The sequence below is a fragment of the Asterias rubens genome, chromosome 8, assembly GCF_902459465.1.
Source record: "Asterias rubens chromosome 8, eAstRub1.3, whole genome shotgun sequence".
NCBI classification, from domain to species: domain Eukaryota; kingdom Metazoa; phylum Echinodermata; class Asteroidea; order Forcipulatida; family Asteriidae; genus Asterias; species Asterias rubens.
This window is the reverse complement of record NC_047069.1, coordinates 19,915,514-19,930,753: the sequence shown is the minus strand read 5'-3', so window position 1 is coordinate 19,930,753 and position 15,240 is coordinate 19,915,514. Positions and strand designations below refer to the sequence as shown.

The following is a 15,240-nucleotide window of genomic DNA, read 5'->3' as shown; positions in this document are numbered from 1 at the left end:
TTTATTTTTTATTTTTTTTTTTTTTTTGGGGGGGTGGGTCAACCCAAAATAATTCAGAATATTGAGTCGGTTTCCCCTAGTTTTGTTTATTACTTAATATTTGAAACTAAAATTCAAATCGCCTGAAGGTGATTCCTCTGCTGCCGCTCTCCAGGTTGTGTGTGACCTCTAGCTATAAGCAATTACTTCATATAATATTACGTATAGGTATGCATAGAGCAAATGAGCACATCTGAAATTTAAAATTAAACATATTATTTAGAATTTAACTCCACTGACTCCAATCCTGCTAACTGTCGTTGGATAGAACAATGTTTTAATATTAAAACATATTGACTTCACAAAATTATACGTAAACGAATGACACAATTTTGCGAGAAAGTCTGTGCTTTGGAGCCGTGAAACTCGATAGGTTTGTTGTGTTCACAGAGTGCTTGCAATCACAATAATGGATACTGGCTCCCTTAAAACCCATTATGGGGCCAGACTAATTTCAATTGCTGTCTACTGTTGTCACATGTTTTTATATTTCAAGTACATGGCCGGCTGATCACACACAAAATATTGTCAGCTCAACTTGTCCTGTAATATACATTTTAAGGGATTGTAAGCGCTTTGTAATTAGAGCCCACTGTTTGTTTGAATACTCTAGTTGTAGGTTTACACCATAGAACTAATCTGTGTATATTTCATGTAAAAGGGTAGCAGCCATTTTGAGATTTCCGAAAACCTGGAGCAGAGTAGACATTTTTAGAAGCGTTCCTGTCATCAACGCTTTTCATATTCCAATTTTGGGGGTCAAACGTGCTGGCTTTTTCCATTATTGCACTACTTCGAAGTGAAAAAAAAATCTCGAATTCTATATAGGCCTATTACAATCCCAAGCTTCTGTACTTATAACCAAATAAGTTTGCATTCCCAATAAATTTCATAGTCATTACTAAACGTATTGCAAGGGTCGTGGTTCGAATCCCACCCGAGTAATATGCCTGTGATATTGTTCCACAGGACTCGGGAAAGTGCTGAGTATAGTGCTAACATACATCGGTGTATGGGTAAAAACCCAAAAATTGATATTCTTTATCCCCGATGCAAATTTAAAACCTGTTATGTATGCAGGCCTTTTAAATTAAACTTTGTCTACTACACTCCGCGCATTGTTTTCGCACGTAGGCTTTATCCAGATTAAAACATCTGATTTTTTAATTAAAAAAAACCCCAGTAGTTTAGCATTATCTCGCTCACTTCCGATGGATAAAAGATTGAATTAGAATATTAAAAACCTCCTTCACAAAATTATAAGATGTGCAGTATTGATTAACCTATAGGTGGCTTGCAGGTTTGGATTATTTATAACGGATCAAATGTAAACGAATGGCACAATTTTGTAAGAAAGTTCACTCAAGAGTGTTGTGAAAGTTGACTACATGAATTTATACATTCAAACCGGGGACCTAACATGAGAGGACATTAGAGTCCACGGTTCGGGAAAGGTCCATAGTTGGAAAACGTGAACAAAACCAATGGAATATGTTGCCAAAAAGTATAAACAAAAGAGGAACCTTTATAACGGTGTTGCCATCTTAATTTTACTCCATTCTAATTCATGCTAACCAAATTGAGGCCGGACGAAATAAAAGTCTGGTGCCATGCGCAATGAATATTAGCTTTCATTACTGTTATTGGAAACATGGAACATGACCAAGATGGTGAAAGCGTGATAAAGCTCTATAATGAGGTCCACGGTTGCAGGCATTATAGCAAAGTGTTCCCTGTGTGCACGGATAAGGGTCCACTTGAAGCCTATAACACGGGACCAGACTAATTTCATTTGCTGCCTCCGTGCAGTTTGTCAGACTGTTTTAAAATTTGAATATCAGAGGCGTTCATCTGAATAATGGCTACGTGCGAAACCAGTCAAGCTTGGAGTATAGTAGACACTGTTTTAAAGGGGCGTATAGGGCCTACATTTGATAATCACTCTTAAAAAATAATGGCAATACAAACTTAGTTGGATAGCAGTATGCTACAGCAGCTTTTGATAATGGAAAGCATTTTGAGAATCATTTCACTTTGGATAACGTGGTTATGGAAAAACATGTTAGTATTTCAACCCCCAAAATTTGAATCTGAGAAGTGTACTGACAGTAACGCTTCTCAGATTGTGTATTCCAGTTCCGGATTATACTTCCTGCATTGACGCTACCACCTTTTGAAATGAAATGTTCATAGTCTTAACCCTCTAGTCCCTGCACCGCCCGAGTTTGCCGAAATAATTTTGTTTTTCTTTTCAAGATTCTTGCAGTAACTTTACTGAAATCGTAGTTCAATTTTTTTTAAAGATAGCCAAGGCTTATAATCTATAATTAAACGCACAATTTTTGACCCTTTCGGTAATATTTGTACAAGTCCTCATTGGGGAACAATAAAAACCCCTACGGTAATATTTATGGCAATTATTTTTGTATAACGATAAAATGGATACAATAGCTTGTCAAGGCTTTTATCTGGCTCAATGCTGATTATTTGCGAAGGCATAAGTTTTCGACAATATCACCATGAATGATAAATACAGTTTCCTTTGTGTTTACTAATAAGCGTTTTGTTGGGCAAGTGCTAAATTATTTCATCATCATTAGCTTCGTCAAGTCAACTGTGAAGAGAAAAATTTATAATGATCTATAAATAACTAGATGGATTCACCAATGCGTAGGCATACTATTGACTACCTAGTTTTATTTTGATGTTTCTTATTTTCTACAAACAAAAGCTATAGCGAGGTTTCATCCTACCGCATAATACAGTGTATCGCTTTAGGTGGCTGGGCGGTCCAGTGGCTAAATGGTTAAATAGTATGTTTAATGGATTAAAACAATCAAACGGTTAAAAAAACAAGATATACCTTTCCTTATGGCTAGGGCAGCGTTGCCAGAATGCCGGATAACCAAATAGACCGCTTGCATAACTCGAAACGCTTCAGGGACGGGAGCTCATGCACGTTTGTACGCACAAAGAACATCTATAGTCCAATTACTTCTTTGACCCCCAGTGAGGGCACCTTTTACCCCAATGTTACTTTTTGGGCATGTGACGTCACACACGACTACCCTACAATTGCAAACAGCCATAGCCGTAGCCGAGGCGTTTAAATCGTACACGGCTTCACTTTGTCTTGAACGGCAAACCCAAGTACATTTAGCCCTATTCAAAATGGAGACAACTTCTACTCGCCTGATGTAAAGGAGTTTTAAAAAAATAATCTTTTTGTCAGCCATTACACTCTTGCAAAGGGACATATTGCGGACACCTCTTTCAATTTTTAGAGTGAAAGGCGGATAATTTCAACTTGATTTAGAGTGAAGCTCATACCACTTTCATTATAAAAGAGTGACACAGATTGACTTTTACTCTCAAAAGAGCGCAGTCCTTCCCCTTCGTTCATCTGCTTTGAGGGGAAGGACGCTTCAAAAGGTCGTAGCCACAGCTGTATACAGCCGCTAATTTGACACAATGCCTTTTACCATAAATTGCTTATAATAATGTATACAACAACCGAACAAGAACACATATGAGGTATGCAGACTGTTTATCAGCGTGGACATGAATTCTTGCTTGTATAGCGCAATGACCGTCATACTTGACGGACCTGAGCGCTCTATAAGAGGCCACTATACTACTACTACTACTACTACTAACTACTACTAACTACTACTAATTAGATAGGACTTCAGCTCACGTATTTGGGAGCAAGGTGTCACAAATTAAGTATGACGTTACTTTAATCATGGAGGTAGTCCATTATGTTCAGTTGTCTACTAACGCAATGTGAAAAGATTCATAACACTTTTGTTATATCTTTTACAAGAACGTCCAATCCATCTACAATTAGCTAGGATATCAAAAAATTGGTACCAAACGCATCTCCGGCTACAATTCGCGAACACCAGCCCTTCAAATAATATGAGCAACAATTAATGCATGAATCGTTTATCAGATGCAACTGTTTTGGGTGCAAAGTTATCCAAGGTTTCAAAGGGTGGGTGGATTCTTACACTCTTAGTAATATAATACAATGATTCGCAACTAAACAAACCCTATACCTTTAACTGGGTTTATTTTTGCTTACTTGTACAATGCAGTTTGCACAATCGGGAAACAGCAAAGTGCATTCGCGTTTTATGCAGCCGTATGTGATACCCATTTGGCTCGGTTAGTTTGACCAAAAATAAGTCCAATGCGAACAAGGCTTTATACTAAAACACAGTAGTGATCAAAAGTGCAGTGTCACTTCCCCCTCCCCCCCCCTTCCCCCGGGGGTCTCACCTACCACACCCATTTACCTACTTTTGAAGTTATATGGCGGGAAAATTGACACCGTTTTTCATTTCACAATGGTGTTGCAAGGCTTACGGTTATACCTCAAGACGAAACGCGGAATTAGGTTCGGCGATAATAAGGCACGGTCCAATTTTTCCCGCCAAGCCCAGGTCCAGACCTCATAATCATTCGCTATATACACTTTGACACTCTCCCAAAAGCAATTTTTATACAAATTCCTTCGAATTGTCCCAGTGTAATGATATAAATCGCACCGCAGCAGATATCTCTCTGTGTGACATCCCACTCAAATGATCCGTAGTTCGGCAACTTAAACCCCCTGAGACAGAGACTACAAACAGACCATTCAAGCCTTGCCAAACCACAGGGCTGGCCCGGATAACGGGCGTGTCGTAGTCTTTATTCAGCTCGCTTATAACTCGTACTTGGGACTTATCTTCATTGGCTTGCAACGAATCCTCCCAGTAATTGCCTCTCACGCTCTGATTAGTAATGATTGGAGACTTTTCATTCCACGGCTATGAAATTTAAACTGTAAAATGATGCAAGTCTCACCTACCCGAGCGAAGAGTGAATTTATTGCTGGATCTCTGATCTCCATATGGCATCATCGTGAACACCAAGCAGATTATAGTTTAAGAGTTTGGATTTGGTTTGCATGATCAGAAGCTGTAACTAAAGTCACGACCATAAATCCAACCATGCGTCGGGTTTTAACCGTTTTGATATAAATTGTCTAAATGACTTATCTCTGCTCATAACTTCGCTGACATTTTATGTTCGACTTAAAAAAAATAAACGCCCCCGCTTTTTGCGAAAACTTCGCCAAAACTATGCGAGATTTGTCATTTTTTGCCAATTCGTATTTGCCAATTCGTTTTGCTCTATTCATGGGTAGACTTTAACTTTTATGGGTCGAGAAAGCAGACGCAATATCGTCTTGTTTTATTGGCACGTGCACTATTGGTAATTTCTCCAAATAATTATGTTTAGCATAAACACTTACTTGGTAAGGAGCAATGGCGAGTTGTTGACAGTATAAAACATTGTGAGAAACGACTCCCCCCCCCCTCTGAAGTAACCAAACCAATACTGTGCAACAAGTGTATTTTTTCATTATTGTTGCAACTTCGATGATCAATTCAGTGAGAATTTGCACAGATTTGTAATTTTAGGCATATGTTGGGATATGAGGTGAACCTGTCTTTGTCGGTATCAAGTGTCCGATTTCTTTGTGAAAAAGAAAGGCTTTTTCGAAAGAAAAAAAAACACATTAAATACGCATGGAGTTTGAACCTACGTATTCCCTTACACACAGGAAAAAACACTTACTGAGGCAAAAAATAGAACTAATTACGGTAAAGTAATCTAGCTAGCTGTGAACACATGTCAGTACACGTGTGTACCCCAGTTGGATTGCATCATAACAAGGCCTATATATGTAGTTAAAGAGTCTATGTACTTTTTTCTAACACAAAACACAATGTCCACATATTTACATTAAACTTACACAGTTTGAAGATAGTGATAGTAGAATTATTATTATTATTATTATTTATTATTCTACAACATTTCACATTCGTAATATAGGCAAAGTGAGGAAATATTTAACACAAAAAGCAACTGAGCAAATAGTCCACTCCGTCGTCGTTTCCAGACTTGACATGTGTAACTCACTTCTATATGGTCTTCCTAATACTCAAATTGAACGACTTCAGCGTATTCAGAACTATGCTGCTCGTGTTATCACCTTAAATAAAAAGTCCTGTCATATAACTCCGATTTTGAAAGAATTACACAATTATAATAATAATAATAATAATAATAATAACATTAATAATAATAATAATATTAATAATAATGATGAGAGTGTTCATGTTTCAGATACTACTGTGAAAACTATTTATAAGAGCATGGTTATAGACCGCTTTGTTCAGCCAATTGTTGAAAAGACCTGGCCAATTAAGCTTAACATTCGTCAAAACATTATTGACTGGAAAGAGGTTTGGAAAAAAGCTAACACCCAAAGTATTGATTATGACGATAGAGATATCTGGTTTCGGTTGCGACATCGCATTCTTCCTACTTGTGATGTTTTACAGAAAATGAAAAAAATAGAACCTAAGGACAATCAATGTGGTTTATGTAAACAAGAGGAAGAGACTATAGAACACGTCTTTATATATTGTAAATGTACTTGGACTTCTTGGTTATTTTTGGAATATGTTCTTCGTAAGTATAAGGGTAATAAACACTTTTACCTCAACGATAGTAACAAAATATTGGGATACGGCAAACAAATTGACAACATATGTTTGTTCCTAATAGCTAAACTTCACAGAACTATCTGGAACTCCAGATGCAGAAATCTCCCTGCAATCAATCCGGTCTCTGATAAAAAATTGTTGAAGTTGTTCCAGCACAAACTTAAACGAATGATTCTTTTGGAAAAAAAGACTTAATGATGATGATGATTTTGTTGAATTGTTTTGTAAAAACCAGGCTTTGTGCCACATGATTGAGGAAAAAGTTGTATTTTCGTTCTAAGTCCTCTTGTTTTGTATATTTTCTTTTTAGTTTTGTATATATAATGGTCTTTTAATCATTGATCTGTTATGTAGTGTTGTTGTTTTTTTGTTGAAAGGTTTTTGATGGAATGTAATAAAAGGAGATGCATGTCTCCATTGCAGAAAAAATAATAATAATAATAATAATAATAATAATAATAATAATGATGATGATGATGATGATGATGATGATGATGATGATGATGATGATGATGATGATGATGATGATGATGATGATGATGATGATGATGATGATGATGATGATGATGATGATGATGATGATGATGATGATGATGATGATGATGATGATGATGATGATGATGATGATGATGATGATGATGATGATGATGATGATGATGATGATGATGATGATGATGATGATGATGATGATGATGATGATGATGATGATGATGATGATGATGATGATGATGATGATGATGATGATGATGATGATGATGATGATGATGATGATGATGATGATGATGATGATGATGATGATGATGATGATGATGATGATGATGATGATGATGATGATGATGATGATGATGATGATGATGATGATGATGATGATGATGATGATGATGATGATGATGATGATGATGATGATGATGATGATGATGATGATGATGATGATGATGATGATGATGATGATGATGATGATGATGATGATGATGATGATGATGATGATGATGTGTTTTGTGTTAGAAAAAAGTGCATAGACTCTTTAACTACTGAAAAGAAGGTGTACTTGAACTTTGATTTATTGGTGATCATATACCCGTGGTTGATTAGGATGCACGCACGGGACTTTGGTGATAAATAGAAGTGATTCGATGATTGGATTAACCTGGATATTTAGGAATTATTTGAGGAATTTACGTGATTAGTTTGGATTTGGACTTGTAAAATGGCGATTGGTATGATCATGGAAACATTGGAGATTTTGATTCAAGAGAGGGCGCTATAACGAAAACTGTCCTGTTGCGGAGACTTTCTGACAGCCACCCCAAATTTAGGCTCTAAATTTTATCAAACAGAGAAAGTCTTCAAAAGTCCACGATAGGTGTCCAACTCTAGGGGTCTTCACTATCGGTGATCTCAGGTAGGCGTATCAGACGCGCAACGGGTCTGGTGTATTCGCGATCAGCGACTTTAACTCTGGCTGCTCGGATGCGATCATCAACTCCAGGAAGTGTCTCGATGACTCTACCAACTAGCCAATGAGCTCTAGGCTGCTGAGGGTCGGCAATCATGACAACATCGCCACAGGTGAGGTTACGGCAGTCCTTTTGCCATTTTGGGCGAAGTTGGAGGCTTGGCAGGTAGTATTTCAGGAAATGTGACCAGAACTGGTCTGCTAGTACTTGGCTGTGGCGCCATCGGCGTCGTCCTATCAGCTCGTCGACAGGGTATACTACTTGTGGAAGTGACTGGTCATGGCGTCCCATCAGTAGGATATTCGGAGTTATGGGATTGATGTCTGCAACATCAGATGAGATGTAGCCCAATGGCTTGGAATTGAGGATGCCTTCAATTTCTATCAGGACGGTGCGGAGTACGGCTTCGGTGACTGATTGGTCCTTGATTACAACCTTGAGACCGTCTTTAATGCTCTTGATCTCTCGCTCCCACACTCCGCCGAAGTGAGGTGCACTGGGTGGATTAAACTTGAATCTCACTTTCTGGTCGCCTAGTTGTGCTGCAAGGTCAGGTTTCATGGCATGGAATGCTTCCTGTAATTCAGTTTCAGCTCCCTTGAAATTGGTTCCGCAATCAGATAGCAACTCATAGGGCTTCCCTCGTCTGGAAATGAAGCGCCGAAAGGACATCAAGAAGGCATCGGTGTCCAGGCCTTCTAAGAGATCTATATGAATAGCTCTGGTCGTCATACACTTGAAGATCACCCCCCACCTTTTCTCGGAGCGGCGACCAATCTTGACATGCATCGGACCGAAACAGTCAACACCGGTAGAGTAGAAGGCTGGCTTAAATAGACGGAGACGGGACGGAGGAAGATCACCCATCTTTGGTACTTCGGGTTTTGCGCGCCATTTGCGGCATTCAAAGCATTGATGCTGATGACGACGAATTGCCTCCCTTCCCCGGAGTATCCAAAACTTGCGTCTTAATTCAGCTAGAATACGTTCTGGACCATAGTGAAGAAGCTTCTCGTCATAGTCACGTATTATCAGCTTGGTGATGTGGTGATGAGGATCAAGGACGATTGGGTATTTAACAGCATCGGAGAGGATTTCTGCCCTACGTAGTCGTCCTCCAACTCTGATGAGCTTTGCGGTTTCGTCATAGGCTGGGTCCAACTGTGAGAGCTTGCTCCCGGACGGTATTCCTCGTTTGGCCTTTAAGGCAGACAGCTCTTCAGGGAAGCTTTCGAGTTGACATTTTTGGTACAGAAGATTTTCGATGTCCTCCCGCAACTGTGCTGTGTCATCTCCAGGTTTGGCCACCCCGTGAAGGGATAGTTTGAAAGCCTCTACCAGAGCGTCCCAGCTGTTGTACTGATGGAGATCGGGCTGCAATGGGTTTTCTACAATGGCAGTCTTACCACAGAAGGTTGCTTTCTTCAGCTCTGTTGCATCCTCTGTAGGGTCAGTGATTGGACTTTTCGGCCACTGAGACGGAGGTTGACGAAGATAGAGTGGGCCTGTCTTCCATCGGGATTCTTCACTCAGTTCTTTGAGTGACTTACCCCTGGTAATGTCATCGGCAGGGTTGTTCTGGGTGTCCACATAGCGCCAGTCCTGCACATCTGTAAGGGTCTGTATTTCGGTGACACGAGTACCAACGAAGACCTTATATCGGCATGATTCTGACTTCAACCACTGCAGGACCGTGGTCGAATCGCTCCATAGGGTGACCTTGTTGATCTCTAGGGTAAGTTCCTTACGAAGGAGATCGGCTAGTTGTGCACCGGTGAGAGCTGCTGATAACTCGAGTCGTGGCATCGATAGTTGTCTTTTCGGTGCCACTCTGGATCGAGACATGAGAAAACTGACGCTGACGTTCCCCTTGTCATCTTCAGTGCGGAGGTAGGCAACTGATCCGTATACTCGTTCAGATGCGTCACAGAAAACATGTAGTTCTCTATTGGAAGTCACTGTGTTGACATCAGGCGGGGTGTAACATCTCGGCAGTTTAACCAGAGGAAGGTCGGAGAGCTCCTCCTCCCAAGTGAGCCACTGATCACGGATCTTTCCTGGTTCCAGAGGGTCGTCCCAGTCTCGTTTTGTCTTCCAAAGGTCTTGCACTAGCACCTTAGCACGTGCTGTGAAGGGAGAAATGTAGCCAATTGGATCATACTGGCTAGCAAGAATCTTGTAGATAGTTCGTAGGTTGAGCGTCGAGTACTCAGTTGATCTGTGTTTATAACTGAGTTCGTCTGTTGAACATTGCCATCGAAGTCCAAGGGTGCCTTCGGACAAGTCGTTCTGACCAAAGGCTAACCAGAGCTCGTAGCCTTCAGATCTGGCATTAGATGGAAGTTCATCAACTACTGAAGGGATGTTGCTGGCCCATTGTCTGATGTTGAAACCACCAGTTGAGAGTAGCTTTCGCATCTTCATAACGAGCTCCTTTGCTTCGGATATGGTAGGTTTACTGTCAAGGCAATTGTCGACGTAGAATGCCTGGTCAACTGCACTGCAGACATCCTTGTCATCGCTGACGTGTTTGCGTAGTGCAAATGTGGCACAGCATGGGCTGCACGTGGTGCCAAATGGTAAAACTTGCCATTCGTAGATATCTGGCTCAACGTCTCGGTTCATCTTACGCCATACAAATCGAAGGAGAGGTTTGTCTTCAGGGAGTAGTCTCACTTGATGGAACATTGCCTGAATATCCCCAGATATGGCAACAGGGTGTTGGCGGAATCGCAGGAATACGCCGAGCAGTGAAGCACCTTGTGTTGGCCCTGGTAGTAGGTGATTGTTGAGGATCTTGCCTTCATACTCGTAAGAGCAGTTGAATACCAAGCGGTGTTTTCCATTGTGCTCAACTACGTGGTGCGGAATATACCAGGACTCTTCAGTTTTCAGAGCTTCTTCGTTGCTGATGATTTTCACAAAGCCTGTGTCGACAAGGGTTTGGATAAGCTTGTTGTGAATTTCAGCTTTATCTGGGTGTTTTTGGAGGCGTCTTTCGTTCCGCTTCAGGTTTTGCATGACGGCTTCCTTAGTAGCTCTGAATTTGTTGTCGTCTTTGGTGCGAAGTAGAGGAGTGGCGTAGCGCTGAACTCCGTCAATCTCTATTCTGATGGTTTTCTCTTCAAGTGTCGCTATGGCTTGCTTATCTTGTTTCGAGCGAGTGACTTGCTTTTCAGAGTAGGGTAGGATGTCTGCTTGCCAGAGTCGTTCAACATTTTTAAGCAGATCTGTGGTTGGCTGAAGGGTTGTCGTGAATAAGCACTGTTGCTCTTCTGATTGGCTTTGAAGGAGATTGGCTGGACCCTGTAGAGACCAACCAAGTTTTGTACATACAGCTAATGGTGCTCCTCTGGGGCCAAATCGAACTGGTTGTATCGGGTGAATGAGATCAGCATAGTCTGAACCAATCAGGATTAGTGGGCAAGCCTTATTGATCGGAGGCAAGGGTATCTGACGAAGGTGTGACCATCGTTTCTTGAGGGCTTCAACAGGATACGAGTACTCAGAGAGGCACAAGTTGTTGGCAGCAAAGGCACCATTGATAGGATATCTGACGTCAGAGTTGTCCCTGGGTGACACTTGCAGGTTAACTGATTTTCCTGCACATAGGAATGGCTCACTGCGCACTGTAGCCAGGAGTATGTTGTCTTCTACCCCAGAAAGCTTCAACGCTTGAACAGCTGGCATCAGGATCATGGTTCGCATTGAACCGTCGTCAAGGATGGCATAGGTCTCTATCATCCCTCCTGGTCCGTGAAGCAGAACTTTTACCACCTTTAGCATAATATGATGTGGTCGGGAGGGTTGGTCGATGAAGAGGGCTTGCGTTACTGCTTCTGTGACGTAAACCTTACTAGCTCCGCTCTGGATGGCAGCATGGAGGGCAGTCAGGTGCTGTTCTTTGCAGGTGTTACAAGGTTTCTTCAGGGTGCAGTTTTCTGGCTTGTGGGAACGCCCACACCTCCAGCACCTATTCTTTTCCTTGATCCAGTTAATGATCTGTTCGGTTGTCAACTGTTTAAACTCTGTACAGCTGTTGAGGTAGTGTGTTGTCTCGTTACACTTGGGACAGTAGGCTTTGGGTCTGTTTGGGCCCTTCTGTCCAGAGTAAGTGGTGTTCGTCGATGGGGGCATCGTTGGTGTTTCGTTTGTGACGAATACTGCTGTTGCAGGAGCATTCCTCTTCTGAAAGTGTTTATCCTTCTTATCAGTAGAAGGGTTGTCACTCTTCTGGATAGCAGTAGCCTGACTGACAATTCGCCTCGCTCGGGACTTCGTTTGCAACCAGTTTGCAAAGTGGAGTAGGGTATAGGTGTTGTTGGAGTCTACCTTAATTATGTCTCTACTAATGCAGTGCTCCACAAATCTATCTCTGTAGCTTGATGGAAGTTTGCTTAGGAGTCGGTCGACATGAGAACCGCACTTTAATTCATAGCCATTCTCTCCCTCCAGAGATTTAAGCATCCCTACCAATGAATGCACGGAGAGGGAAAAGTTCTCAAAGGCGTCATTGTCGTTGTACTTCACAGGGGGCATACTCAGGATGGAGTTGATTTCACTCTGTATCAACTGCCGTGGTTGACCGTACCTTTCTTTCAAGGCTTGCAGAGCTGCAGTGTATGGCTTGGCTTCATGGATGAAAGCTTCGGCTAACCTCTTGATGTTCCCGCTGAGTTTACCCAGCAAAACCTGGTACTTGTACGGCTCGGTTAAGTGGGGATGAACGTCGATCAGGTTATCGAGTGCCATTTTTAGGAGGGCAAAGTCTTTCTCCTTTCCACTGCTGAAGGTAGGTAGTACTGGCCTTGGTATGCCATATGAAGAGGCAATCAGCATCTCCGTGGAGTTCGGCATCATCATTTGTGCTGGAGCTGGCCCCATTGGATGTGATGGAGCCGGGTACGGTTGTGCGAAGGGGTTTGGAAAAGGTGGTGCCCAACCAACCGACTGTGTTGGTGCAGTCATAGGGTACGGATTGGTAACTGCCGGCTGCATGGATGGTGGTGTTACTTTAGATGGAGAATAAACAGCCGGAGTGGTGACATCAACTACGTGTACTTCAGCTTTGTGCTTATGAGCTGCAGTATTGCTGTATGTAGGGACATCACTCAAGTTGTCTATGTGAGTATTCTCAGCACTGACTGTGATTGTTTGACCCTGGGTTGGTGAGTCAGACAATGTTGTTTGGTTGATAGAAGATGGGGTCACAGTTTGATGCTGTTTCTCTATCTCTGGTTCTGGATCACTGTTGACCATGGCTGTGATCAGTCGTGCTTCATTTAGCTGTTGTTCCACTTCTCGCAATCTTCTTTGTCTTGATAGTCGTGTGTTCAGAGACTCGCGCTGACGAAAAGCATTTCGCTCAATTTCTTCGGCACGTCTACGAGCCGCAAGGGCTTCTTCGTCTGCGTGTATCCGTGCGGCATATGCCTCATCGTCTAGCCTTTGTAACTCTTCATCTGCTGATTGATCTTCCTCAATCTGGCGTTTCATCTCTTCCAGTTCAGCCTGTTTGCGTTGCTGTTTGAGTTTCGCTGATTGGGAGTCACTCAGTATTGACTTGAAGGAAGATTTACTGTGACGGGACTGTCCGCTGTAGAGTGAGTTCGATGAGTGAGAACTCCTCCGTGAACGAGATGTTTGTGTGGTTACAACGCTATGTTCATCTGTTCTGCCGGAAGTTGAAGGATGGTGGTCAATAACAAAGTCCTGAAAGTGGGCCGGCATACGTCTGTCACGAGAGGACCGAGAACGGGATTGGACGGTAACAGCACTTGTCTGTAGTCCAACTGCTGCAGCTGTAGCTGTGCTGCAAACCCCGGTAGAGGAAGGTGAGGTCTCGACGATGGTGACAGTAACTGGGACTGGATGTGTACTGGTAGCTGGACTTGCAACTGGAATAGTAACACCGCCAATGGTAACTGCATGGGTATCATCGAGAGGGGTTGTCTGGTTAATGTTCTCGGTCTCCATTTCATTCGTAGCCATAGCCGTAGGTCGCTGGTTCAAATACGGGCTCGAAGGACCATGAAAAGAAGGTGTACTTGAACTTTGATTTATTGGTGATCATATACCCGTGGTTGATTAGGATGCACGCACGGGACTTTGGTGATTAATAGAAGTGATTCGATGATTGGATTAACCTGGATATTTAGGAATTATTTGAGGAATTTACGTGATTAGTTTGGATTTGGACTTGTAAAATGGCGATTGGTATGATCATGGAAACATTGGAGATTTTGATTCAAGAGAGGGCGCTATAACGAAAACTGTCCTGTTGCGGAGACTTTCTGACAACTACATAAGGCCTTGTTATGATGCAATCCAACTGGGGTACACACGTGTACTGACATGTGTTCACAGCTAGCTTGATTACTTTACCGTAATTAGTTCTATTTTTTGCCTCAGTAAGTGTTTTTTCCTGTGTGTAAGGGAATACCGACAAAGACAGGTTCACCTCATATCCCAACATATGCCTAAAATTACAAATCTGTGCAAATTCTCACTGAATTGATCATCGAAGTTGCAACAATAATGAAAAAATACACTTGTTGCACAGTATTGGTTTGGTTACTTCAGAGGGGGGGGGGAGTCGTTTCTCACAATGTTTTATACTATCAACAACTCGCCATTGATCCTTACCAAGTAAGTGTTTATGCTAACAATAATTATTTGGAGAAATTACCAATAGTGCACGTGCCAATAAAACAAGACGATATTGCGTCTGCTTTCTCGACCCATAAAAGTTAAAGTCTACCCATGAATAGAGCAAAACGAATTATAATTTAAGTTAGTCTGCGATATAGTAGAACTAGTTGCTACAGGAAAAATACTACGAATGTTAATAATTTTGTTGCTGAAATAGTTAGAAAAACTATCTGCCAGAACCGCATCTGATACACTACTGGGTAATACAGGTTTTTCCTTTGTTTGATTTAGTAACCCATCAACAACTTTAAATAGTTTCTTCTGATCTCCTGAACAATCTGTAATTTGAGAGGAGTAATATTCAATCTTAGCTACATTAATTAATTCATTAACCCTTTGTCTTTGATTACAATACAACTGTCTATCAATCTCAAGTCTTGAGTGCCTCCATTTTCTCTCATGAACTCTGCGCATGGAGTGAGCACGCCTTTCCTTGAAGTAAAATGCGCGTTTTAAAATACCATCAT

The 15,240-nt window shown here is 41.6% G+C and overlaps 1 protein-coding gene across 1 annotated transcript; it reads right to left on the bottom strand.

Annotated features, from left to right (window-relative positions):
- Positions 1-7,978: 7,978 nt before the first annotated feature.
- LOC117294037 lies at positions 7,979-14,053 on the bottom strand. Its single transcript, XM_033776550.1, has one exon. It carries the CDS (start codon positions 14,051-14,053, stop codon positions 7,979-7,981), a length of 6,075 nt encoding a protein of 2,024 aa, XP_033632441.1.
- Positions 14,054-15,240: the final 1,187 nt, after the last annotated feature.

Bases quoted from the DNA above. Each gene is read 5' to 3' on its own strand.
- LOC117294037 (XM_033776550.1), bottom strand. From the start codon at position 14,053: ATGGCTACGAATGAAATGGAGACCGAGAACATTAACCAGACAACCCCT.